Source organism: Macrotis lagotis, chromosome 5 (assembly GCF_037893015.1).
Source record: "Macrotis lagotis isolate mMagLag1 chromosome 5, bilby.v1.9.chrom.fasta, whole genome shotgun sequence".
NCBI classification, from domain to species: Eukaryota; Metazoa; Chordata; class Mammalia; order Peramelemorphia; family Peramelidae; genus Macrotis; species Macrotis lagotis.
The window spans coordinates 122,778,224-122,805,823 of NC_133662.1; the positions used below are offsets into that span (position 1 = coordinate 122,778,224).

Sequence of the window (27,600 nt, forward strand, 5' to 3'; positions counted from 1 at the left end):
AAGCTGAAAGAGAGACCATCTGGTAAAACTCCCTTAATGAATGGATACCACTCATTGCTACAGCAAAAAGTGTTACCATGTACCCTTTACTTCCTTGAGCTATATTCTGAGTAATGAGATTGCTTAAAGAGCATGAATAAATTGTTTTTCCAGAATGGTAGGAAATAAAATATTTTTAAAGATCATTTGAAAGGTCTTTGATTATTTTGACTATATTATCCCTTTCAAGAAAATTTGCATTTTTTTTTTTTTAAGTTTTCAAGTACTCCTGACTCCAGGGCCTGTGCTCTATCCACTGTGCCACCTAGCTGTCCTGATAATTTGCATTTTAAAATAGGACAGTAAAGAGATGATAATGTTTGAGCTGAACATAAAGCAGGGGCAGCTAGGTGGCAGCCAAGTAGAGAAAGCACTGGGCCTGGAGTCAGGAAGACCTGAATTCAAATTTGATCTCAGAAATTTACTAGCTAGTGACCCTGGGCCAGTTCCTTAACTGTATTTGCCTCAGTTTTATCGTCTGTAAAGTGATCTGCAGAAGGAATTGGCAAAGTACTCAACTCATTGTCAAGAAAACCCTAAATGGCTCTTCCAGAGAAGGCTCTTATACCACCATTGCAGTCATGCCTCTTGTAATCCCCAAGAAGTTCCAACACATTTTGAGAGTACTCAACACCAACACTGATGAACAACAGAAAATAGCTTTTGCTATTACAGTCATCAAGGGTGTGGGTCGAAGATACACTCCTGTAGTATTGAGGAAAGCAGACACTGACCTCACCAAAAGGGCTGATGAGCTCACTGAAGATGAAGTGGAGTGTGTGGCCACCATCATGCAAGATCCACGGCAATACAAAATTCCATACTGGTTCCTCAACAGGCAGAAGAATGTAAAGGATGGAAAATATGGCCAGATTCTGGTCAACGGTCTAGACAATAAGCTTCATGAGGATCTGGAGTGATTGAAGAAGAGGTGATGTCTCTGGGTCCAAGGCTAGCACCCCAAAATTACAGGCTCAGGGGTTCACTGTGGGTATGTCCAAGAAGAAATAACCATCTTCCCTGGCCTTCTCTATTAATAAATAGTCTATATCAGAAAAAAAAAAGAAAACCCCAAATGAGATCATGAAAAATCGTACAGAACTGAACAACAAACACAAAGGAAAGAATTTATTTTTTTTTTCCAAGGCAAATGGGGTTAAGTGGCTTGCCCAAGGCCACATAGCTAGGTAATTATTAAGTGTTTGAGGCCGGATTTGAACCCAGATACTCTTGACTCCAGGGGCCGGTGCTTTATCCACTGTGCCACCTAGCTGCCCCAGGAAAGAACTACTAATGGTGGATTTCAGACAGTTGTTCAGTTATATATGGGAAGATGCCTTTTTGGAGAACTCTGGCTGAACACTTCCAAGATGACCACCAATTCCATAGGAATTGATGATTCTATAAGGAAGAATGGAGAAAAGAAAAGATAGACTCTGTCCTACCAAGTTACCAATGGTTTTTGGTCCTAAACCTACTTGGTTTGAATTAACTGGCTCAAAATGTGAGTACAAGATAGATACAAACATGTCTTAAACCCTGACTAGCCCCTTTAAATTATATTTACCGAACCCTGGCTTTCTCATCATATTCAGCATTCCATTTTAACTACTTTTCCTGTATAACATTTATCCTGCATTTTGTTTCCAGCTCTCTTTCAGGGTTGATCTGACCTTTTAGTTATTATCATGAATACGGATTGCCACTAGACATCACTGCATGAATATTGAGCAAAACTTTCTTAAAAATGCAAAACAAATCCAATTATTTTCAATTTCTTATTTAAAGTACTTGCAGAAAGGTTATTTGTGGGAAAGCATGAGAGGACGATTGCTTAACTTAACAGGTATTAGAACTAAATATGGACAATTCAATCCAACATATCAACATCATTCACTCTTGAAGTCTAGATTCTGCACCCAAGGTGATTTAGTGTGCATTTTCTCCAAATACTTGGATTAACAAGCTGATAACCCTTTCATATGATTACTAGGTACAAAGAGTTTTGTGGATGCATTGAAAGGTCAGAATGCTTTGAGATAGTAGAATTTCCTGCTGCAAATTATTATTGGTCTTGAACAAAGGAGATTTAACTTCTTTACTTTGTCAGTGATCGGAAAGGTCTGGAGCAGGGATTTTTAACCTTTTTTTTTATGACCCCTTTGGCAATCTGGGTAGGACTATGGAATTCTTCAATACTGTTTTTAAACACATGAAATAAATTACAAAGGAAACCAAAAGTTGGAGAAAATAAATACCAGTTTTTTTCCCCCATTCAATTTCATTAATCCTTTGGGGGGATTCATGTACCCCAGTTAAAAAAAAACCTGAAAATAGCATCTCTGTCAGTCAAAATTTCCATTTCAGTCACCTCCTTATCTCTATAGTTGAATTCTAAAGGCTACTGAACTTCTGGAAATCTGAATAATTTGATTATCAGGTAACTGGGAAGGGAAGTCAATAGTGACAGCTATTTCCATTATTATTTCAAAATCCCTTGATAAAGATAACTCTGATAAAGTTGGCAAATCACATTGTCATTCTGGAATAAATAATTAAATTGAGGGTGAGGGAGAAGGGTATAGAAAAGTGATTCCAGCTTTAGACTCTAGAGCTCAGCTTCTGCTAGCTAATCAGGAAATAGATCTTCCTGAGCAACCACCTTCCTACAAATCACTAGTCCTGGTGATACTGTTCTTTAGTCATGCCCAAGTCTCCAGGACCCCATTTGGGTTTTTTTGGTGAAGATACTGAAGTGCCATTTCCTTCTCCAGCTCATTTTATAGATGAGGAAACTGAGGCAAAGACAGTGTTAAGTGACTTGCCCAGCATCACATAACCAGTGAGTACCTGAGATCAGATTAGAACTCAGAAAGATGAATGAGTCTTTACTTTGTCAGTGTTAGTTTACTTTACCCAGCTCCCTTGGTGCTACAGGGAACTAAAGAAAACCGGAGTCCTTCCTTGCCCTTCATTCACCAATAAGCCCTTAATTATTTCAAGATGCAGGCTTTTCTCCTTTAAATGAAAATTCCATCCTCACACTCCGACATGAATGAATAGCACTAAGCTAATTCGGATTATAGCAAAATCTAGTTTACTTCTACAATGTGCACATTTATACTTCTTCAGGAGAGCAAAAATATAGGTCAAGTACCTTTTTTTGCAATTTGTTAAATTGATAGTTCTCTTCTTTTTTAAGTCATGCTCAAAGAGATGAGTATGGGTTAAGTACTTTTAATACCTTTCTTTTGGGGATGTGGAAAATGGAGAACGACCCATAAAAGGTATAGGAATCCAAAAGAAACTTCATGGAAAAACGAAATTGCATTTTGCAAGATAAATTTCTAAAATCTAATTCTGATCCCTTATGGATCTATTTCTTTTTATTCTTTGTATTCCTAGTGCCTAAAACAGTGCCTATTGGGCACTTACTAGACTCTTGTTGGATTGAATTTGGAAAAGTTTCAAATGTCTCTTTTAAAAAATTTTTCAGTAAAGTACACAAAACATAATTCTTTTCTTCAAAATATCATGCTAAATATCAAGAATATTTGTTTTTGTTCTCAGGCAAAAAGAGAGGTAATGACTTCCTCCTAAGCTCTCATTGTTTACAAAATCTAGAAGAATGCTTATGTATTAGAGGAAGCATCTTTTGGATTTTCTTTGAGCTTTTTATAAAGAGGTGAGATGGTTGATGAGGATAATGATAATGAAAATAATGATACTGGAATGGCATTATAGAAAGTAGTTAAAGTCCTAGGTTCAAAGTCTAACTCTACCAATTACTAAAAAATTTCATTTAGATGATTAAACTTTCTAAGTTGCACATATAAAAATGGGAATAATAATAATTATTATTATTATTTGTCTTGTGATGATCAAATAAGACAGTATATATATCCTGCAAATCTTAAATTGCCACGCAAAAAGTCAGTTCTTATACTATGGTTATAACAAATACTAACATCTTTATTATGTTGCCCATTATAGTTTATAATAGTTTATATATTTTAATTTCTATAGTTTATATAGTTTAAAAGTTATTTTCATATTTGCTTAGTAATTTGAGAACCTAACAATAATTCAATAAGATGAGTAGGGAAAATGGTATCATTCCTATTTTATAGATTTATAGATTTTATAGGATATTAAAGTTCAAAGAAGGTAAATTGACTTGTTTATTGTTACCTGAATATTAAACAGAACAGAGATTATAACAAAAATCAAATTCTTCTTTATAGATTAACCAAGCCATCAAACCAAACATTCCCCCCCATAGAATGAAGGTATAAAAGAACACTTGAGTAAGAAACAGGGTTGTCTGACCATTGCTATTGACTACCTGCTTGACCTTGAATAATTACTTCACTTAATTGCTCATTCTCAATTTCCTCATCTCATTCCTTCCTAATCTTTGATTATTGTAGTTCTCAAACTGCATTTAATACAACCCAAGTACAGTGAGAGGAATTGTCTAGTCCAAAATGATGTAATTAGTTAACAAAGTAATTTTCTGTATTATGTAGGAAGTTAGAGGCAGTAAGGTGACTCAATGGATAGATCACCACTCCTGGAGTCAGGAAGATCTGAATTCCATTCTGGACTCAGGTATTCACTCACTATGTTACCTTGGGCAGGTCATGTATACACTGTTTACCTCAATTTCCTCAACTATTAAAAAAGGGCTAATAAGAACACCTATTTCTCAGAGTGGTTGTGATATTGTGAACTCAGGAGGATGAACTGTATTTAGGCATAGGTTATATTTTCCTATGAGGTCCCAGAGACTTATTAGATGAATGGCCCTGGACAAGTCACTTAACCCTCTTTGCTATAGAAGGAAATCCACTCTAGTATCTTTGCCAAGAAAATACAAATGGGGTCATGAAGAGTCAGAGGACATCACTGAAACAACAGAATAACAACAGTATACTTTTCCATGATATTTAGTGGAAGTACCACTTATTTATTTATTTATGCTTGCAAGTGCTCTATTCCTTAGGGAATCACTTCTAATAGGTTTTTAAACAATTCTGTCCCATGGCAAAGTGTCACTTTTTTTTTGAACACTGCCTTACAACACTTCAAGATAACTTTCAGCTCATAGGCAAAGGCAGCCAGAATGGAGGACAGCTAGCTATGACTAAACCCAACCAAACAAGAATAAACTGTTGTGTTTATGAGTAGCTTCAGAGAATTGATTTCCTCAATGAATTTTCTCCCAGGTTCAGGAAGCTGTGAGGAAAAATAAAAATCACCAATCTTTCATGGATATAATGGGATATAATGTAGTATCTCAAATCCAAAGCTCTGATCATTCAATGCCACTTCATTTGAGAGACACCATGTTCTTGGTTTGATTTCTATATTCTCTTCTTGCTTGCTAAAGCTAAAAATACAGTTCAACCTCACTTTGCAATATATTTCCTTTAGAAAGATAGGATCACAGGATAATGGATATAGAGATGCAAGGGACTTTAGAGATATGGTCCAATCTTCCCCATTTTGACTATGCTACTCAAGAAAAAAATGAAGTCTGTGCTCTCAAAGAATCCATTGAGATAGAGGATATGTATACATATAGATAAATATACAAAACAGGCAAAGAGTTTTTTGGAGGGGGAGGGAAGGGAGGCTTTCATTCATTGAATAGTCATTGGGGATCAGGAAAGGTGTCTCATAGATTAGAAAATGGCACCTGAACTAAGTTTTAAAGGAAACTGGAGATTCTAAGCAGCAGAAGTATTCCAAGCATGGAAGAAGGTCAAAGCAAAGATATAAAGATGGTAAGTAGAGCTACATATGATGAACAGAAAAAGTATACTTTTGGAGAGAAAACTTTCAGCTGAGTGATTAGATCAGACCCAGATTACAAAGGGATAAGAAGTGATGACAGAAAAGGATGTGAAGGCAACAAGTTTAGAAAGCATTTATCAGAAGATTGACTGAGAAAGGGAAAATAGAAGATAGTTTGGGGAGGTTTTTTAAGAAAGGTGGATTCCTGAGAATATTTGTAGGCACCTTAAAAGTGACTACTACTTGCTACTGACTACTAAGAAAAGGAACTATAAGACAGAGATATGGAAGATCAGAAGTGGAAAGATGATTAAAGTTGGAAATGTGTTGAAGAAAAAGGGAGAGGTTGAAATCACAGGCAACTGGAGGTTTGGTTTTGGTCAGTAGAAGGGCTACCTCATCATTAGAATGGGCCAAGCATGAGTGATTGGAAAATGGTGTGATGGGGCTTTAAGATGAAGAAAAGGGAATAAGATTAAACTCTTGGTGAATGACCTTTATTTTCTCTGTAAAGAGGCAAAACCCTCAGTGAGAGTATGGACAGAAGGGTGAGATTTGAGAAGGGAAAAGAAAGTTTCAAATATGAGGAAAGTGAGCCCAAAAAGAACATTTTGTTTTCACATAATCAGTGGCTGGGTTTAGTTATTGCAAATTTCAGTTCCTGGAAAAATTTCTGAAAGACTACTGTCAAATGGGTTTAATTAAGCAGCAACTGATAAATAATTGAATGATCTCTTCTTTTCCTTTATTTTTTATTTGTAATAAAAACAGGAGCAAACTCTGGTGTACTGAGCATCTAGTACAAGTTCATCTAATGAGCTATATTTCCCAGGTTTCAAAAAAAAGTTAAAATTGGATTGACATATTGGAATTTTGTATCCATGAATGAAGAATGATTTCATCAGAAGCACAATAGGAACTTAGGAAGGAAAGAAAGATAGCCACATGGTATAGGAGTCAGTGCCACTCCCTGGCAGATGAGGACAAGTAGAGAAAGAGATGGAGGCAATGGAAAAAGGAAGAGGGAGATGGGGTTGAAAGTGGAGAAATAATATTGTCACAAGCGGATCTTTCTAGCTCTTGGGCTGGTCACATAGAAAACTTTTGTTATGCTATCTACACAAAAGACAGTGAGACCAGATAATCTCAGAGTATTTCTCCCCTTATTGAAATCTTAATCATGTATGTGTGTGACTGTGTGGGTACATATGTCCACCAAGTGTCTATTTTCTTAATCCTATAGTAATTGTTTTAGCCTGAATATTTTGCTTTTAAAATATATGTTCCTTGAAGGGAGGGTGTGAATATTGAATAAATCTTACTCTCAACAGATTTGACTCAACAGAGAATAACATACATCCCCAGTGTTTAGAAATTTGTCTACAGGGAAGCTGGGATGGGGGTGGGGGATGGTTAAGAAAAGGAAAGAAGGGGGTGATAAAAGGAGGGAAGATTGAGGGAAGTAGCAGTCAAAAACAAAACACTGATGTGAACAGGGGAAAAGAGAGAGAAAAGAATAAGCGGGAAGATAAGATGGAGGGAAATACAGAGTTAGAAAACTTTTTTTGTTTTTTCTTTCTTTCTCATGATTTTTTCCTTCCTCAGTTCTAATTTTTCTTCCACAACATGACAAATATGAAAATATGCTAAACATGATTATATATGTACATCTTATAAAAGATTGTATGCTGCCTTATAGAGGGAAGAGAAGGTGGTAGAAAAATGTGGAACTCAAAAGCGTGAATGTTTCTATTTCTGTGTGTAATTGGGAAAACAAATGAAATAATTACTTTAAAATAATAAAATTTATGTTCCTTGTCTATTCCTTAGCTGCCACAAGTCTGTTCCTATTCCAGTTAATCCTCCACTCAATTGTCAAAGTAATTTTCCTCCTTATCGCTTTCAGGATCAAATGTAAAACCATCTGTTATTCAAAGCATTTCATAACCTAACCTTCCATTCCCATGACTTTTCTAGACTTCTTACAACTAATACTCTCTTTGATCCAGTGATACTGGCCTTCCTATTCCTTGAACAAAATATTCCATCTCTACTCTGGCTATCCCCTGTGCTTGGAATGTACTCCCTCCTCATCTCTGCCTCTGAGCTTCCCTGGCTTTTTTCAGGTACCTGATAAAGTCCTATCTTCTATGGGAAACTTGCCCCAATCCCTCTTAGTTCTAGTGTCTCCCCTGGTTGATTATTTCCTATCCATCCTGTATATTGCTTGTTGCACATATCTGCTTGTTTGTTGACTCCCCATGTGTCTTCTCATGGACAGGGACTTTTCCTTTTTTGTGTGTATCCAGACACAATGCCTAGCATAGTAAATGCTTAATAAAAACATTTCTTTTCTAACTGATTAACTGTTCAACTAACTTATTAGAAAATGAACTTAAATGACATTAAATGACTTCCTATACTTCTTTGAATTCTTTTAAAAAATATTTTATTTATATTTTATCTTTACATTATTGAGATTTCCTTGTATTCTTTCTCCTCTTAAGGAAGCTGTCCCCTCCAACAGATTACTTAAAAAAAGAAAAGAAAAAGAGGAAGATGAGGCAAAAAAAATAACAAGATAGTGAGCAATACATCAAAAAAGGTTGAAAATATATTTAATGTACCACTCTTGTGAAACTCCCACCTCCACAATAAAAGTAGAGTGAAGATGTTTTCTTATATCTTTTTTGTAAATCTGTGATTGAGAATTTTGCAATATTCACTTTAAATTGTTTTGTGGATATTATTTCTATTTATAGTTATAATCTTTATGCATAGTGTTTTCCTGCCAATGTTTACCTTCCATCAGTTCATGCTTCCTGTATTTAACATGCTTTTTCATTTCTTAGAGTTCAATAACAATCCATTATATTTATATGCCACAATCTGTTTAGTAACTCCCCAATTTATAGTATCTATTTTGTTTCTAGCTCTTTGTTACCAGGAAAAGTACTGTTATAAATATTTTGGTGTATATGGGGACATTTTTCTTACCAATGACCTCCTTGAAGAATATATCTTGCAATGAACTCTCTGGGTCAAAGAGCCTGGACCTTCTAGTCTATTTTAGTTTAGCAATTATTAATTATAAATTGCTTCCCAGCATTTCTGTACTAGTTCACAGCTCCAACAACAATGTATTGGTATATTTATATTTCATTGTATTTTAGTAGTCTTATTGACTGTTTCTTAAGAGTAAGCAATTCTTTCTTCTATACCTCTGTTTTCTTTATAGTGGCCAATACATTTAAAGTATTCAGTAAATATTTGTTAAATGAATGCATACTTGCTTAAATTGATGAACCTCTTTTAATTACCTCTAAAATCAAAGAAAGAATAGAGGACTGTAGATAAACAAACAAATGTCCCATTTTTTCAAAAAGAAAGAGGGGGAGAGGATCAGAGAAAATGTGTTATTTTCAGACTATTCAAAATTGAGTTTCACTGCAATTCTATGAAATATTCTAGTATATGTTATTAAAGGAAGGGTTGTGATATAAAAAAAAAAGAAGCAGAGTGAGCATTAAAAGCCAGCATCTGTTTGTCAAGAACTGGTCATGGCAAACTAATCTAATTTTCCTTCTTGAAAGATTTATTAGGCTGGTAGATCAGAGGAATGTCATAAACATTATATACCTGGGTTTCAGCAAAATGCTTGACAGTCATGCATGCTATTATTATGGACAAGACAAAGAAATGTGAGTTACAGTCAGAATTGGTTGAATGAACAGACTCAACAAGGAATCACTAATCAATCAATAGCAGAGAACTCAGACAGTTCCCTGAGCTATTATCCCTTTACTTTCTGAATCAAACCATTCATAAATGAGTATAATATATAACACCACAGACCTATTATTGTTCAAGTTCAGCTTGAGAGAAGATTTCTATGTGCCTCTTCCAGCTAATGAATTTTGCTATATATTGAGTAAGAAGACAGAATTGGTCAGATGGCTTAAATATTTATATAATATAGGGTCAGTGAGATGCCCCAAAGGAATGTCATTAACTGCATGATGTATTACAGTATATGTGTGTTTTTTATCAAGGTGCAAAAAGGATATGGATGGGTTATCCATTTGGTCACCTCTTCTTACAGGGGTTAGGTGGGATCACATACAGACAACGGTAAAAGTCCTTCATAAAATGAACATCTGGAACCATGATTTTAAAAAATTAATCTTGATATTGATTCAAAAATTTTTTCCCTGTGAGGATAAATCATTGAATTCATAATGGAAGGAAATGGAAAAATATTAAATAGATAAAATATTTTTATTCTTTGCACTTTTTTCAGGAAATGAGCCTAATGAGCAGAAAAGCCAAATTGTATTACAATTCATAAAATTTCCTGTCCTTGGAATATTAATTCTTAGGGTTTTTTTTTTTTGCAAGGCAAATGGCGTTAAGTGGCTTGCCTAAGGCCACACAGCTAGGTAATTATTAAGTATCTGAGACTGGATTTGAACCCAGGTACTCCTGACTCCAAGGCCGGTGCCTTATCCACTACGCCACCTAGCCGCCCCCTAGAATATTAATTCTTTATTCTCCAGTTACCTTCCCCTCTAAAAGAAATACTTTTATTTTCAAAAGGACGAGAAACAACAGGTATTAAGGTAAAACGATCTTCTGTGAGAAGTCCCTGATGAAAAGTAGCACTGATACTATCACTGTTGGGGATAGAAGGTGAAACAAAGAAAGTGCTACATGAAGACAAAATAGCTACAGTTAATTAACCTAAATGAAAGGATAGGGAGAAGATTGAAGAGAAAAAAAAATTTACAGGAAATTGCTAAGACACAGGAGAATAATAAACAGAATTTTTAAAAATGGGAAAAAACCTACCAAGATTTCTTTAACAAAATATTTTTTCATCCATGAGTGGCACAATTTAATGACCACATTTGAATTCTTGTATTACAGAAACAAGTTGCTATGTGAGGGAGAAATGCCATTAAAGAGGACAAAGACTGGAAGATCTGCTAACTCAAATTCTGGTTGAGGTCCTCATCATTTCCCATAGGCTACTTGGTGTTCCCTTTACTTCAAACTTTACATTCCAATTCATCTGTTTAACTGTTATCACTGATTTTCCAACAGTGCACTTATGGGTCATTGTCTTATTCTTTTTTTTCCCACTTTTTTGCAAGACAATGGGGCTTTAAGCAGCTTACCCAAAGCCACACAGCTGGGTAATTATTAAGTGTCTGAGGTCGGATTTGAACTCAGGTACTCCTGACTCCAGGGCAGGTGCTCTATCCACTGCGCCACCTAGCCGCCCTGTCGATGCCTTATTCAATAAATTTTAATTGCTCCTTACACACACACACACACACACACACACACACACACACACACACACACACATCAGTATGTGCATGGTTTCAATATGTAGCAGGACAGTATTAGAAATTAAGTGGAAGGTTTGGGGGAGTTTTTTAGAAGCTTCTGATGACACACAAAAGCCAGCAGAAAATGAAGAACCTATGACTACATACTTAACCCAAATTTTACAATGAGGTACTGTAAATAAGGAAAAACTCAAGACTTTTTTCCTGGTTTGAAGTGAGGGCCAAAGAATTTTACATGGTTTTTCCAGATCGAAAGGGGACTGTGCACCTCTAATTTCTGCAATGTGGAAGGGATAACGTGTGTGTGTGTGTGTGTGTGTGTGTGTGTTGTATAAAGTACCCCTCTCACTCATATATTTGGATAGTCAACACCTACAAAATGGTATCATTTTCCATACACAGTATACATCACTTCTATATACACTTCAATCAACCAATAAGCATTTATTAAATACTGAAGATAATGAAGATAAAATTGCAACACTGTCTGCCCTTAAGGAACTTATATGCAGTTGGGGAAGAGAAGATAAAAGTATAATGATATATAAAAATCAATAAAAAGTGGTTTGGGCAGGATGCTGAGTGGTGGGTACAAGCAGATGGGGCTTCAGGTAGAATGAGCTGATCCTTAAAGTAGACCAGAGTCCAAGATGTGGAAGTGAGGAAGTATTTGTATTCTAGACATAGCAATATATGTATTTGTATAGATATACATATATATATTTAGAGATATATGTATTTGTATGTATGTATGTATATATACATATATATATATATTTGTATTCCAGTCATAGAGATTAGAAATGGAGTTCTCTTGTATGATAAGAAAGCCATTTTGATTTAGACAATAGAGTATGTGCAAGAATGTGGTGGTATTTTATGATAGTGAACTGAGGTCAGGCTGAGGTCAGAATGTGAATGAAGAGCAAATCTAGGGGGGGGTAGAGATAGAATAAAATTTAAGGCATAATTTATTATATAACATAATTGTATGTGTTTATGTGTATATGTGTATCAGTCTACACACATAAATCTATACAGATATAAAACATATATGAATATAAAATTTGGTGTGCTTTTGGTGTCCCCCTAAGACACTATCCTGGGCCTTCTTCCCTTCTTCCCTTCCTCTATACTATTTCACTTGGTGATGTCATCAACTCCCAGATGATTTCCAGATGTATTCAGCTCTAACTTTTCTCCTGACCTCCAGTTGCCTCTTAGACAAATCAAATTATATGTCCCCTAGACTCAACTTGAAAACATCTCATCTTTCCCTATAGTTTGTCCTCTTCTAAACTTCCCTGTCACCTAGGCTTGCAACCAGATAATATCCTCAGCTCCTCTCAGTCATTCCACATATCCAATCTGCTACCAAGCCCTGCTATTTTTACCCTCACAATATCTCATATAGGCCACATTCTTTCCACTTACATAGCCACCATCCTGGTGCAGGCTCTAATCGCTTTATTTCTGAACCACTGCAATACCTATTGATTGGTTTCTCCGCTTCATCTTCCCCTCTCCAATCCATCCATTCAGTTGTGGAAGTGATCTTCCTGAAGTGCAGGTCTGACCACATCACTCTACTCAAACTCTAGCGGCCTCCCTCAAGATAAAATATCAAATCTTGTTTGGCTTTTAAAGTGTTTCATACCTTAGTCTCGTCCTACCTTCCCAGTCTTCCTACACCATACTCCTCTTAAATGTCCCCTACAATCCACCAAAATTGGTATTCTGGCTATTTTTCATTATCTCCTTTTCACTGGCTGCTATCCAGCCACAAATCCTCTCCCTGCTCACCTGTGCCTCCTAGTTTATCTCAAATTGTGGCTTTTTATCAGGCTCCGTTCCCTTCACCCCACCTCCAAAACCACACAATTGTATTTCCCATTTACCCCATGGGGTTGTGTCTGGGATTCAATTAAGGCAGAACCTGTGACTCCCAGATGACAGGTCAGTACCTTCTGAGAGTTGCCCACAACACTAGGGGGTTAAAGTTACTTTCCTGAGACACGCCAGGGATGAGCCTTCCTCTACATCACACTATCTCCTCAGAATTCGAAGAACTTAGGAAAGTTTCATTTACAAAGAAAAGCGTGACTCCATTATGGGGATCCAAATTCGGGGATCCTTTGTGAACAACCTAGAGCTTTCAGTTTTCATTGTTATTCAGACATGGAGGTAACTTTATTCAAGCTTGCAAACAATAAACAAATTTCCAGTCATAGTAAGATGAAACCCTTTCCTTTAAAAATCTCATTCCATTAACTAGGATCTTCTCTGGGAGAATATCATTTCAAATAGTGAAAAAATAGTTGAATGTATATAGATAGACTAGCTAGGTATAGGTAAGGGCTATTAAGGGGACTCCTGAAGTTGACTTTTTGAACTGCCATATTTTTCACTAACACTGGATCCAGAACACACAGGCCTTGGATGAGTCAAGGATAAAAGGTTCCCCCCTGAGCTGACACAATCTGTTCTTGCACCCAAGCTGAACTCCCTGTGGGTCCTTGTGAGGTAAGACAGGTGCTAGCCAGTTTTTACCAGGCTGGGTCCCTTGCAGATAAGTGGAGACCCCACACATCTTCATAGTCTAGCAGTTCCCAAGGGAAAAGAACATGGCTTTTGCCATTACTTTGCTTCTCTGCAAGGAGAAAGGTCCTTTTTTCTCATCCTTGCTATTCCCTTTCCATGTTCGGTCCCTCTCTAGTATGATTTACATAAATATATCAACTTCTGAAATAACTAGGAACTCTTTGCTCTGGCTTTGATGTCCACATGCAAGTTCCTCTTCTGATAAACCTGGGTTTCATGAAAATGTGATTTCCTACTGACTAAATGTGTGTGTATATACACATGTATATATGTATATTTATATACTCATTCACACAGTATAATTATTCAATACAGCAATGCAAACATTTGTACTGCATATTTCCGTTTACTTTTGCCAGATATGTTTACCCACTTAGGCAATACAATTGAAATACTGTTAACAACTTCTGCCTGGAGCTCCTCCTCTTCATGATATGCTTGTTTTGGGAGGGGTCTGGGAAGGGGGAGGAAGAGAGGCCAAAGTCAAATCAAGAAGATTGGAGTTCAAATTCCACTTTGGAAAACTTAGTGTAAATCTATGCAAATCAGAACTTCTCCCAGTCTATTTCACCTATAAAATGAGGCAATTTCCTTAATTTTCTCAGATATCCTCCAGCTCTAAGTCTATTATCCTATATCACAACAAAATATGATTGTAACCCCAGAGTTGGAAATAATTTTCTTTCTTATCAAATCTTTTCAGGAAAACTAGGATCAGAAAAATACCATGGAAAGCTGTGTGGCTCTATCATTAACCAAATGAGTAACCTCTGTCAATTCATCTAACCTCTTCTAGGCTGTAGTGAGACATAAATTTAGTGACCCCTTACATAAAATCATAATCCTCAATGGATATAAAAGTGACTTGCCAGAATGGAAAGGCAAAATCCTTTTCAGGGAAATAGTGGGAGAGATTGACTATCATGACAGAATGCTGGAAGGGATGTGGGAGAATAGGTACAAATACAGTAGGTGATAGTGGAACTGTGAACTAGTCCAATTACTCTGGAGAACAATTTGGAACTATGTCAAAGGGTTGTAAAACTGAAAATCCTTTGACTGAGCTTCAAGCCTAAAAAGATCAAAGAAAAAAGATCCAAGGGTGGCTAGGTGGCATAGTGGATAAAGCACTGGCCTTGGAGTCAGGAGTACCTGGGTTCAAATCCAGTCTCAGACACTTAATAATTACCTAGCTGTGTGGCCTTGGGCAAGCCACTTAACCCTATTTGCCTTGCAAAAACCTTAAAAAAAAAAAGGATAAATATGTACAAAAATATATTTAGCAACTTTTTGTGGTGGCAAAGAATTGCTATCAGAGGGAATGCCCATCAATTGAGAAATGAACAAGTTGTATAAATGATTGTGATACAATACTATTAAACTATAAGAAACGACTAAGGGGATGGTTTCAGAAAAATCTGGGAACACTTATATGAACTGGTGCAAAGTGAAGTGAGAACTAGAACAGTGCGCACACTAACAGTAATATTGTAATAATAATCAACTGTGAAAGACTTAACTATTCCAATCAAAGCCAAGATCCATGGCAACTCCAAGACTCATGATGAAAAATGCTATCCATTTTCAGAAAAAAACTGAACTCAAGCATATTTTTAAATTTTTGCTTTTTTATATTGTAGTTAATATAGAAATATATTTTGCACTATTTCATGTATACTAAGTATCACACCTTGCCTTTTCAAGGGTTGTGGATGGAGGGGGTGATTTAGAATTGGAATTGAAAATTTATAATACAAAGAGCAAACCCCTTCCCAGTATTACCCTGAAGAGGATTTTGCCTTTCCATTCTGCCAAGTCATTTCTATCATATTCATTGAGGAGTCTGATATAGAGACTCAGAGGTTGCAGTTCATTGAATCTGAGATGGCTTATTATAGTTTCACTCAGAGTTGGAATGAGATCTGGCCTAGGAACAAGATTATTTGCTAATTCAATTAGTGTCTCAAACATTTCAAAGTTTGTGCTCATATGCACTAGAAGATTAAAGGAGCCTTCTACAATACATGGAGCTCTACTGACTTAGCAGGCTGCGATGCCCCAGATGCTCCTCCTGGAGCATTCTGAATCCTTCAGCAGGACCTTCAGGTCTTCCTCACTGGACTCAGGCTAGAATGGGACTACCAAACTGGGAAAAGAAACCGAATTCAGGCATTTCAACAAATTGAAATGACTCAAAGCTAAATTTGTGTTTGCATGTATGATGTGATCAAAAGATCTCAAGAGAGCTGTCTACTGTTTCAACCCCTCATAATGAAAAGACTAAAGCTTAAGTGAATGTGGTCGAAAGATTAATCATCAATGCTCCAGCCAACCTCAGACAGCAGGCAGATATCACCAAGTCCAGATTTGTGGATGCTGCCAGAATTTACACTACCCTGGTATATCCTTGTAGAAACTAGGGTTTGCACCCTTAATTTGGGGATAATCATCACCATGGCCAACCCCACATTTCATAGTACTCTAAAGTTTACATATACATAGTGCACTGCTCACAGTTCTGTGAAGTGAAGCTCAATGTGGTTCAAGTGATTTGAACAAAAATATAATAATGTTCAAGTATTCAAAGTCATATAAATGCCCATATTCCTTATTCCAGGTCTGGAGACATAATAATTTTATTTCCACAGGAAGAAATATCCAAATGGGAATCAAAGTAAGCTGCTTATCAGTATAAATTTAAATTTGAGTATTTCAAAGAAAATTTATGAATTATCAATTAAATTCTCAAACAAAGCAAATATTTTTGTAAAAAATTTATTTCTCTGTAAATACAAATTCAAACATCAACAAACAATACTCCAGTGGAAAAATACTAGCCATTAACATTGAAAACTTTCTTTTTTATTTAATAAATAGAACTTTGGCATTCAAAATTCTAGCTGTAAACCCTATTTTTTTAAAAATATAAAACCCCCCATCACAGACACACACACACACACACACACACACACAAAAAAAACAACCAACAACAACAACAAAAAAAACCCCTTTACACAAAGAGGTAAGAATGATAGGCCTGAAGGCATGAGCCAACCAGTGGCTTCACTTCCTTTTTACAATGACTGAATTTCAATTAAGTCATGACAACTGTATTTACACATGAGGTATTCTGGATGGTTCAAAAACTGAACCCAATTTACTAAAACTACCAGTCATAGAGACTGATCTAATAATACACACTGCTGTGCTTTTAATATAGCTGTCTAGCACCCTACTTCTCACACCTATGAAATACTGTAATTGATAGATACAATGACTACATTCTGATGGAGATTCCTGCTCACTTCATAGGGGTCAAGAGCTCAGCTCCAAAGATAAATGCCTAGACCTACTCCTATATTTAATAAATATTTCTTCTTGTTGGGGAAAAAAAGCTTAAGAAAGTCTAATTAGAGAAAAAAACAAGGTGCAACAATCATCAACATTCTTAAAGCTTATGTAAAATGGAAATAAACATGTGTACTGCAGGCAAAAAGGCACAAGGGTGCTAACTGTATACAACTGTGGAATTAATATTGCTAATAAGTTATCAATTTGGAAATCTAACCATGTTCAATATTAATATTTTAATTAAAAAGGATAACTGAATCTCAAAATTTACCCCCCAAGATAAAATGTCTTTATGGAAAAAGATTATAGATGAGCAAAATCCCACAGCAAGATCATTGTGGGTTAGGAAAGGTATAGTTCTTTTTTATAAACTAAGTAGGAAAGTTTTTCTCTTGCTTGTGAAGAATAGAAACAAGTTGTCGAAAATGAAAAGAGAATTAACTTTGGCTCTTGTGGCTGCATCTACTGGCAGTTTCAAATTATTTAGCCTGAGTGAGGGGTCATTCTAAGAACTGCTTTAACTATAAATCTATAATGATACAAACCAATAGATCAGATGCTAATAATGCAAGCTAGATGTGTGCGGAAACACAACTATATAAACTATGTACAGTTCAGGGGCTCAGCTGTTTTTTTGCTCAAAGAATAATTACTGATATTTTAAAGTACAGTTCTTAATACATTAATTTCTGTAAAAAATATGCTCAGCAATTCCTACAAACTAATCAAAAAACTATACATTGGTTAATAATTAAGCCCACTAAGACAGAATTGTACATCCATATCAACTTTTTTCCAGCCCTTGAGATTGTCTTTTAATAGCCACTGAAAAAAATTATTGTGACTAAAAGCAATTTAACAAATTGTTCAAAGCTAAAATTGGTTTCACTAAATTATGCCACTATTAATTTTAAGCAATCGTGGGTCCACGGAAGTATTTTCAACCAGATAAACAAACCAACACATCTTACACTAGAAAAGATTGTTGTTCTTCCAATCTGATAGGCCATTGTAAATGAAAACAGATTTACCAAGAGCTCAATAATACCAGAGTATTTGCTGATATCAAATGAATGATAATTATTGTGCCTGTGAGGTCAGGTAATTTGATCTGCACATTTTAATTTAGGCCTTTAATTGAGACACCTGATATTTATCTCCATTTTAAAGTGAAGGAAAAAGATTAAATTCACACTTCAAATATCAGAAGACCAATATTCAATACAGTTGAGTACTAAAAGGCCCTTCCTAAGAAGCAAGCACATTTACAATTACAATAATAGTGCATTAAAAGGATTTTTCACACTAAAGAAAACCTTCACCTTTAAAGTAGGTTAACTTTAAACTTTGAATATTTTCTTTAACATTTCATTACAATATTTTCTTAACATTTACAATTTCAAAGTAATGTTATTATTTAAACAGTTACTGCAGTATTATTGGCTAGCCCAACTCACTCTTTTTCTTGAGTTTTCCAATAAAATAAAACCACAATTTTTTTAAAAAAATGTACAGAAAGTAACACTGTATTTGGGGAAGGGGAGAAGGATGCAAAGGTGTTCTTTAAGAAATAGTCTAAGATTTGCGTCCTACAGCTGAAGGCAAAAGAACTAGTCTGCCAGTTTTCCATTAAATTTACTTTTGAAAAAATGCTCACCATAAAGTTACTTTAGTGCAAATTAATTACATACTTTACAACATTAACTTATTAAAATAATAATGCCCTGAAAAGAATCTATCAAATGAATAAACAGTCCTAGAAGAAAGTTGACTATTAGGATAAAAACAAAACAAAACAAAACTTATTAAACAGTACAGGAGATATTAAACAAGACCATTTGGTGACTTAACTCGCTGATTGTCTTCCCTAAGTCCAATGACTTTCTCTTCCAAGAGCAGAGAGTGGCCTATCCCCCTATCCCTTTATCTGCTTTACCATCAAGGTATTTTTCACCAATGCTAAGAATTTCAGTTCAAACTGAACAGAGATATACTTTTAACTATGTTAAAAGATAAAACCCACCCATTCTAAAGTTTCAATTTTTGTATCATCTGTTTAGATATAATTGCTTCATATTAGAGGCTGATAGGCCCCCCTCAAAAATACAAAACAAATCAAACACATCATTTATTCTTTTTGGTGCCAGTATCACTCCATATTATATTAAGATGCAGAGGGACAGACACATTATTACTGAACTGAATTAATGATTCCTTAGAGACTGAGTTAGTACCTCCTTAAATCACCTCTCTCCTAAAAAGGGAGTATTTTATACAGACAGTATTCCAAGTTGAATATAAGAGAACTGTTATTTGAACTAAAGCTGTGGAGTATTATATGAGGGCTTCCTCTAAAAATAATGTGACCAATAGTTTCAAAAAAACACGATTTCTTCAGATTGAATCCATGTAAATGAGTGTTATCTGAAAACAGTCACATCAAGTGGCTAGACAGCTATTCCAATAATGCTTCTATTGCTCAGAACATTTGAGGATACTCTCTAGTAAGTTTTTGCCTTCAAGCTAGTTTGAAAGCTACACAAATATACTTCATTTGCAACATCTTTTACAAAACATTCATTATGCCCTTTTAGTGACTACATGTAGCTCTAAATAACTTTTGTTCATTTTCTGAAATTAAACTCATTCCCCAATGATTTTCCACAAAGAGGTTATTCAAAGAAGAATGCCATGGACTCTGAAGGCAATGTCAAAATATTATTTTCAAATTGTGTTAGGTACTGACTGCATTTCTGGGTCAAGTACATAATGCTGAATTAATTTGGATGCATAAAATTCAATTATGTTTATTAAAAAAATTTACTCATGTTACCTTAGTCTTACATCTCGTATAAGTTAGAGAACTAGCATGGTCAAGCCAAAACTTTAAATGAGGACTGTCTCAATAAATGCAACTTGGTGCCATAAACAAAAGAAACGAGCTAAGCATAGAATTTATTTTCTTTGTGTTGGTGAATATCCAAATATGAATGAAGATTGCAGTTAACTTTTTCAATAGCCTTCAACTGGAAATTTTGGCAGACAAATATTTTTGTATATTATGAATTAGAACCACAGCTAGTACTCTCAATGTCCCTTTCTGGTGAGCATCTGGAATCTTTATGGATCTGTCATAGCTAGAACCAAAGCTTTTTATATGTTCGCAATGCTTTTTCTTTTTTCAGATGAATAACTTACCCTGTCCCCCAAAGGAAAACAATTAACATTAAGTGCTATGTAAAGATATTAGCACAAACTAATGCTAAATATACCCATAGCTGGAAAAGAATAAAAATGCTAGAAAACTCACTCATGATGGTGATGAAAAAGTCTTTTATCATGTGAAACTTTCCCAAACTGTAATAGGTAGCTTGAAAACATACTAAAAAGTATGTCTATACTTGTCCATATACTATTACAATTCTAACCCTCTAAAATTGCATCTTTATATAGCATCATTGTTCCAATAGCAAAAGCATCTTTCATGCCCGCAGTAAAGGAGCAAATGTTGTAAACCTTGCTTCAGTTAGTCTGTGAGCATCCTAAACATGCAAGATAAACTTCTATTGGAAGGAACAATAAGTGGAGATACAATCAGTACCTTCCTTGCAATCTTTGCTTTAACTCCAGAAACCTTTATAAATATCAAAATTCCATAGGGTTTAAAAACAAATAAACAAAAAAACCTGCTTCTTTATCTGAATACCATTCTTCACAGCATGATCCTACAATCAGTAGTTTGAGAAAAGAGATATTTTTCTTTTAGACTTTATCAAATGGTGATTTGAATCATGTGGGTTTTGGGGTTGGGTGGTTTTCTGCTTGATTAAAAAGGTTTCATTGAAAACTATCTCCCAGCCCCATCTTTCCCTAACCAAAAATAAAACAGTACACAAAACAACCTACATGCAGGTCAAATAGAAATGCAATCTTCCAATATGGCTCCTGAACGAACAATGAAGAATAGTTAACACAGCAGCATTGAGCAATGAATCATTATTGCTGTGGGACAAACACTTTATCATTGAGTAATGCAGTTATCTCCCATGTCCTGAGCATAGCGGTCTGACATCATAGTCCTTAACTCATCGATCTCCTTCCGTAACTGGCACATGTCTGATAGTATTTTTGTCAGTGAATCCGGGCTGTGGTCATTCTCAGTCTCTTCAGTTGAAGAGCTCATTGCTGTGGAAATAAAACAAAGAGAAGTAGAGTTTCCCACACTTTCAATGTTATTTTGGAATTTAATTTTGTTACCTACACCAATATAATTCTGTGTTAGAGTCAAAACTTAGGTAAAAATTACATAATAATTTTTCAATTTTTAAAGAAAACAAAATATCATAACCATTAATTAGCACTTATAGAACCCTAAAATTCTGTTTTTAATTTAAATATTTTTCTAGGGTATTCAAATAGTTGTTACATTTATATTCAGGTATTAATTAAGTGTTTTAGGTAAAATATCTGAAATAATTATGCCATCTTTGGAGAAAATACACAGAGATAATAGAATATATATATATGTATATATATATATATATATATATATATATGTATATATGTATATTAGTACATATATGTGAAATTTAGAACAGATTTAAGACTGGAGTTCAAGGTCATCGTGGAAAGGTCGCCATCAGACTGTTCCAGGGATTTCTACTTGACCTTCTATCATTTAATATTAAATGACAGATAAAATCACTTAATATTAAATGATAGATAAAATCACTTAATATTAAATGATATAGGTAGAGATGAATTGTTTATAAAATTTGGAGATTAAGCCACTAGCCAAGATGCTATGTAATATCTAGGATTCAAAAACCTCTTTGATAGGATAGAATGATAAGCTGAATCAAACAGAATAGCATTTAAAGGAGTTCAAATCTTATTCTCGGGCTGGGGGGAAAACAACAATGTAGCTGGTCTGAAATGTTATGGGTGTTTTTTTAGATGGACAGATCAATGAGTCAACAGTGTCATCTGGCAGTCAAAAAAATTATTTTGACCTTTGGCTGCACTGAGATGAAGAGTATCCAGAACTCAGGTCACAGTCCAAGTTTAATACTGCTCTGGTATATGGCTACAGTATTGTTTTCAGTCCTAGACATTACATTTTAGAAAGGACAGTTGTGAGCAGTGGGCGAACTGTTAAGAAAACTGAAAAAATTGAGGGTGCTCATCTTAGAGATCACTGGAGGAGATATAATAGGGATTAGATTTCAGCTTGATGGAGTTATAGAAAATAAGATTAAAGCTAAAAGAGGAATGGGCTACCTCAGGACACAATAGGTTCCCACTTACTGTAGGGTTTTAAGCAAAGGTTAAGTGCCCACTTGTCAAGAAAGACTGGAGAAGTTTTGCTCAGGTAAAGAATTAAATGTCCTGAGTTATCTTCTAACTCTAAAAATCTGCATTACTTCACAAGTACTCTGAATTACTGCGATAAATTAAAATTCAGAAGAGAAAATCTTTCTGTCTCTACTCTCCATACTCAAACACTTGAACCTTTACTTGGCACAGGATAAAGATGTACATGCACAATGGTTAAGTCTGGTTAGCAAGTATCTTACCTCTTAAAATGCTTTATGGCATGTTGGGTTTAGTGACATTAATACATTAATGTAACAATTAGCTAAGCTATTTCCATCATATTCAAAATAAGAATTACAAGGCAGTGTGTGAGTGAAAAGAATAATGGTGATAAGAATCAGAAAGATGAGTTTGGACCTAAACATGAGGCAGAGACAAATAAAATGAAAAACTATTAAAGTAAGATGGAAATTTAAACAGCAATTTAAACTACTCTTCTCACAGCAGGGTCATGAAACTGCTTTGTAAATCTTGAATTGCTCTAAAAATGGCTTCTAGTCACATTTGAATTGTGGGCTTTCACTACTCAACAAGAAAAAAAAGCAATAGATTCATTCTGAAAGAGCATTACTCGATTTCTAACACAGGGATACAGTCCATCTTCTGGGTAGATTATTTGGGGATCTTAAATCACTTAATCAAGTACTACTCTTTATGTGTACAGAAAAATAAGAATTGTCCCTTCAAGTCAATCACACCATATTAATTAATCCAACTAATTCCAAATTAAGTTGCGGTCACTTTTATTTGACTTTCATGTATTTACCATACCCCTTATTATTCAAGGTCTTTAGTATAAACCATTTACCACATCACCACAAAGATTGGGGGGGGGGGGGAGAAGAGGTGTGCAGGGAGGGGGAGGAAAGATGGTAGAAGGAGCAAGGAGGGATTGAAATGATGGCACAGGGTTAGAGGCCTTTGAATTTTTTTTCAGTGGCATAACACACCTATATAGAAAAGGAGCTGGTTGGGGCGGCTAGGTGGATAAGAGCACCCGCCGCGGAGTCAGGAGTACTTGAGTTCAAATCCGGCCTCAGACACTTAATAATTACCTAGCTGTGTGGCCTTGGGCAAACCACTTAACCCCATTGCCTTGCCAAAAAACAAAACAAAACATGAGCTGGTCAGCCCACATACAAGTTCTTTCACCATAAAAGAAAAGTTATGTTTAAGACGCTAAGGAAATCTTCAAATGCTCTTTGAGTCTAAAAGTCCACAAAAAAGACAAACATCATCCTTCAGAGAAAGAATAACTTTGTTTTTAGCTTACCTTCCTGATGACCTGTACTTCCAAGTTTCTGCATTTTCCCTAATGGAAGGCTGCCCCAGAGTTTAAGGGATAGTCTTTGAAAATTACTATGACCAAAAGTTTCATCTCTCCACACTCAACATGGGAATAACCTTTGCTTAAAAATTCTACAGGGGCAGCTAGGTGACGCAGTGGATAGAGCACCAGCCCTGGAGTCAGGAGTACCCGAGTTCAAATCCAGCCTCAGACACTTAATAATTACCTAGCTGTGTGGCCTTGGACAAGTCACTTAACCCCACTGCCTTGCAAAAACTAAAAAAAAAATCTATAGTAAGTGTAACCATGCTGATCTTAACATGAGAAAGGTTTACTGGCCTCACACTGCTCTATCAATCTGCAAATAATTAATGCATATTCACTAAATAGAGAAATATTACCACCATATTTTTAGGCAACAAAGGAAAGATGTCATTTCATTCCGTGACTTGTTTTATTTCTTTATGGTTAGTTCTTAAATGCAAAAAAATATTGGAAATTAAAGGAAAATAATTCCTAGAATCTTTTTAGAAATAAATAAAATATAAAATGTTTTAAAAGCTAAGTGCCATAAACAAGGTCACTAGCCAGAAAAGTAATGAACAGTTAACTCCCATTCTGTTCTCTTAACTTTTTGTGTACCTTTGGCCTTTCAGATAATCCTAAGTAGTAACAATGGCCTCTCAGGCAAGCAAGATTTACTATTTCTGCAATACTGACACTGATTTCAGTTCTCATCAATTATGAGATTGTCAATTAAATGAGAAGTCACAATCCCATCTATATCCACAGAATAGTTCATGAGTTAGAACTTCTAAGACTTAATTTCCTAATGTGTGTGGATGTATTGTTGGTTTGTTTATGACTTTGTGTAATTCATTTATGTCACTCAATGATGTGTGGCATAGAAAAGAGATCTAGTGAAAATAATCTAGAGCTAAAATTGAGGAGATTAAATAATCAGGGAATCTTTTTTTTTTAGGTTTTTGCAAGGCAAATGGGGTTAAGTGGCTTGCCCAAGGCCACACAGCTAGGTAATTATTAAGTGTCTGAGACCGAATTTGAAACCAGGTACTCCTGACTCCAAGGCTGGTGCTTTATCCACTATGCCAACTAGCCGCCCCTTAATCAGGGAATCTTAATAGCAAAAGTGACTTTAGCAATCTCAGAGAAATTCTCTTCACTTTAAAGATGAGGAATCTGAGATCGAGAGATTATAAGGTATGCATTAAGTCACAAATAAGTTAAGTAGCTGATCTGAGCCACTTACCATACCAACCTATGAGGAACAGGGTCTAATCTTGTTCTGTCACTATCTAAATAATTTTAGCAAGTTAACATCTCTGTGCCTTATTGTCTTTCCTACAAATTTTAAGTCATGCTTGGTTTCATCTTCACTTGAGGATACAATGAAATAAAAATTAAAAAGGAGTCATTTTTGGATTATATCAGCCTAAAGTACTATAAGAGGAAAGAGAGAAAGTAAACAAAACATGCTTTTGGGGTATACAGATTTCTGATAAAGAAGAAAAATGCAAGAATAAGATATTACTTACATCTGATTCCGAGCAATAATGAAAGATTAGGCTCCTTGCCCTGAGCTCTCTGATTAAGAATACTGCACAATGCTTTCAAGTCAAACAAACAATGGGACATTTCCTTGAACAATTGATCAACCATGTTCAAATTCAATAATGGCTGTAAAGATAAGTCCTCCCGATGCTTGGACTGTTTCTCTTTCTGTTCTTCTAAGAAAGGAGAATATTCTTCACTTTGTCTTTGGTTCTGTGGCGGGGTAAAAGAACAGAGGAAGGAGTTAATGAAAGGAGATAAACACAATTAAAAATATACTATCGATTTTAATAAAATATGTGGTACAAGTATTCTAAAACAGCTGTATTTCATTATAGTTGTGAATTTAATAGTAAATTGGCATACTGATATTGGTTGTAGATGTATGGTTTTCATCAAAAATTAAAAAGGGATCAAGTTCATTTGTTTTTTATAAAAATTTACTTAAATGAAAATAGGTACTTTGTTTCAAATGTAAATTGAGTTTATTGTACTCACTTCCAGTAAAGTTTCTGTTAACTTCAACATATTCTTTTCTTTTTCTTTTAGCTCTTCCTCGATTTTCTGAGTTGTCAATTTCTCTTGACAAAGTTTCTCTTGCATAGACTAGAAAAGAATCAAAAAGGGATATCAAGATGAACATTAAACCAAAGCAATGAGGATTTAATTTTTTTCCCTTTTTTTATGCTCTCCACCTTTTCTTGTAATCTTTAGGCTATTCACATAACCAGAACAAGACCAGAGAGGTAACAGACAAAGTTTTTTTCTCATAATAAAGAAAGAATGGTGGGGGAGAGAAGAATGTATGAAGCCTTGAACTGTTTTAATATTTTATTCTCAAGGACAGTTTTTAATAGCAAAAGTATCTTAGCAACTAAAATTTGTGTTAATTTTTTTATAGCTAAAAAAGGTAAAATTCTTTTAATCTTTTATTTTCCATTATCAACAAGGCACCAGATCTTCCCTCCTCTGCATGTACTATTTTTGGCAACTGATCTTGCTGCTAAATTCACAAATCAAAGGTTTATTTAAGATCTTTAAAGTTCTGAATTCTTTCATTTTGAAAAATTAAGACTACATTGATATAAGTATAGGATACAAAAAGACAAAGTAGTCTTATTTTAAAAATCTTCATTTTGGGGGGCAGCTAGGTGGCGCAGTAGATAAAGCACCAGCCTTGGAGTCAGGAGTACCTGGGTTCAAATCTGACCTCTGACACTTAATTACCTAGCTGTATGGCCTTGGGCAAGCCACTTAGCCCCACTGCCTTGCAAAAAAAAAAATCTTCATTTCAGCAGCAGGGAGGATATTTTAAAAGCATTTCGGTCATTTCTGCTAATTAGTTTATGTTATAACTATAAACCTAAGAATAAATTGTCACAAAATTTGCAGTAATTAAAGAATGCTGCAGGGGTCTGTCTTTGACTTAATTCATTGACTATCAAAATCAATACATGTACAAGTAGGAGAATTCCTTTGAGTTATTTTTAGAGCTATATTCAGTCTCTTTGAAAATACTTAAGAAAAATGACTACTTGAATAGCAATTAATCTATTATGAAAGGAGTTCCTCTCTCCCCACCCTTGGCTTCATCTCTAGATTAAGGATAAACACAGACAGAATGGCTATTACCAATTATTAAGTTAAAAGTTTTTGGAATATTGATGTCCTTATGCATTCATCTGAGTGAGTGATGCATTTCAGAGTAGTTTGTAACATTTTTTTGCATCATGAACCCTGGTGTAATCTATAGTGCCCTCCCCCTCCTCAAATGATTTTTTTAAATGCATAAAATAAAGGTTAAAAAAGAATAATAATTATACCAAAAAATAGTCTACAAAAATTGTTTTTAAACAAGTTATAGATTCCAGGTTATTTGACTTAGGGGCAGCTAGGTGGCACAGTGGATAAAGCACCCCTCCTGCAGTCAGGACTACCTGAGTTCAAATCTGGCCTCAGACAATAATTACCTAGTGGTGTGGCCTTGGGCAAGCCACTTAACCCCATTTGCCTTGAAAAAAACCAAAAACAAAACAAAACAAAAAAGAATCTTTGACTTGTTTTTAATTTGTTCTTCAGGTCATAACTTTTTATCTAAGACATTATTAAAGAAAATAAAAAGAACCTACAGGAATCAAAGATTGAAATACGTAGAAAATCTAATCCAACAAACTCTTAGGAACATCTTCTCTACTCTTATTTTAAAGATAAAGAAACAGT

The 27,600-nt window shown here is 35.1% G+C and overlaps 1 protein-coding gene and 1 pseudogene across 4 annotated transcripts in view; one reads left to right on the plus strand and one right to left on the minus strand.

Annotated features, from left to right (window-relative positions):
* Window positions 1-620: 620 nt before the first annotated feature.
* On the plus strand, window positions 621-1,050 carry LOC141489866 (small ribosomal subunit protein uS13-like; annotated as a pseudogene).
* Window positions 1,051-20,080: 19,030 nt separating this feature from the next.
* The window catches only part of CEP85L (centrosomal protein 85L), a 129,539-nt gene continuing 122,019 nt past the window's right edge, over window positions 20,081-27,600 (minus strand). For all 4 annotated transcript variants that reach the window (XM_074187451.1, XM_074187450.1, XM_074187452.1 and 1 more), the window contains exons 11-13: window positions 25,879-25,986; window positions 25,365-25,593; window positions 20,081-21,329 (exon numbers count right to left, since the gene is read on the minus strand). In XM_074187451.1, the coding sequence (XP_074043552.1) occupies window positions 21,166-21,329; window positions 25,365-25,593; window positions 25,879-25,986 (501 nt within the window). In that variant the 3' untranslated portion in view covers window positions 20,081-21,165. The remainder of the gene's footprint in view (window positions 21,330-25,364; window positions 25,594-25,878; window positions 25,987-27,600) is intronic.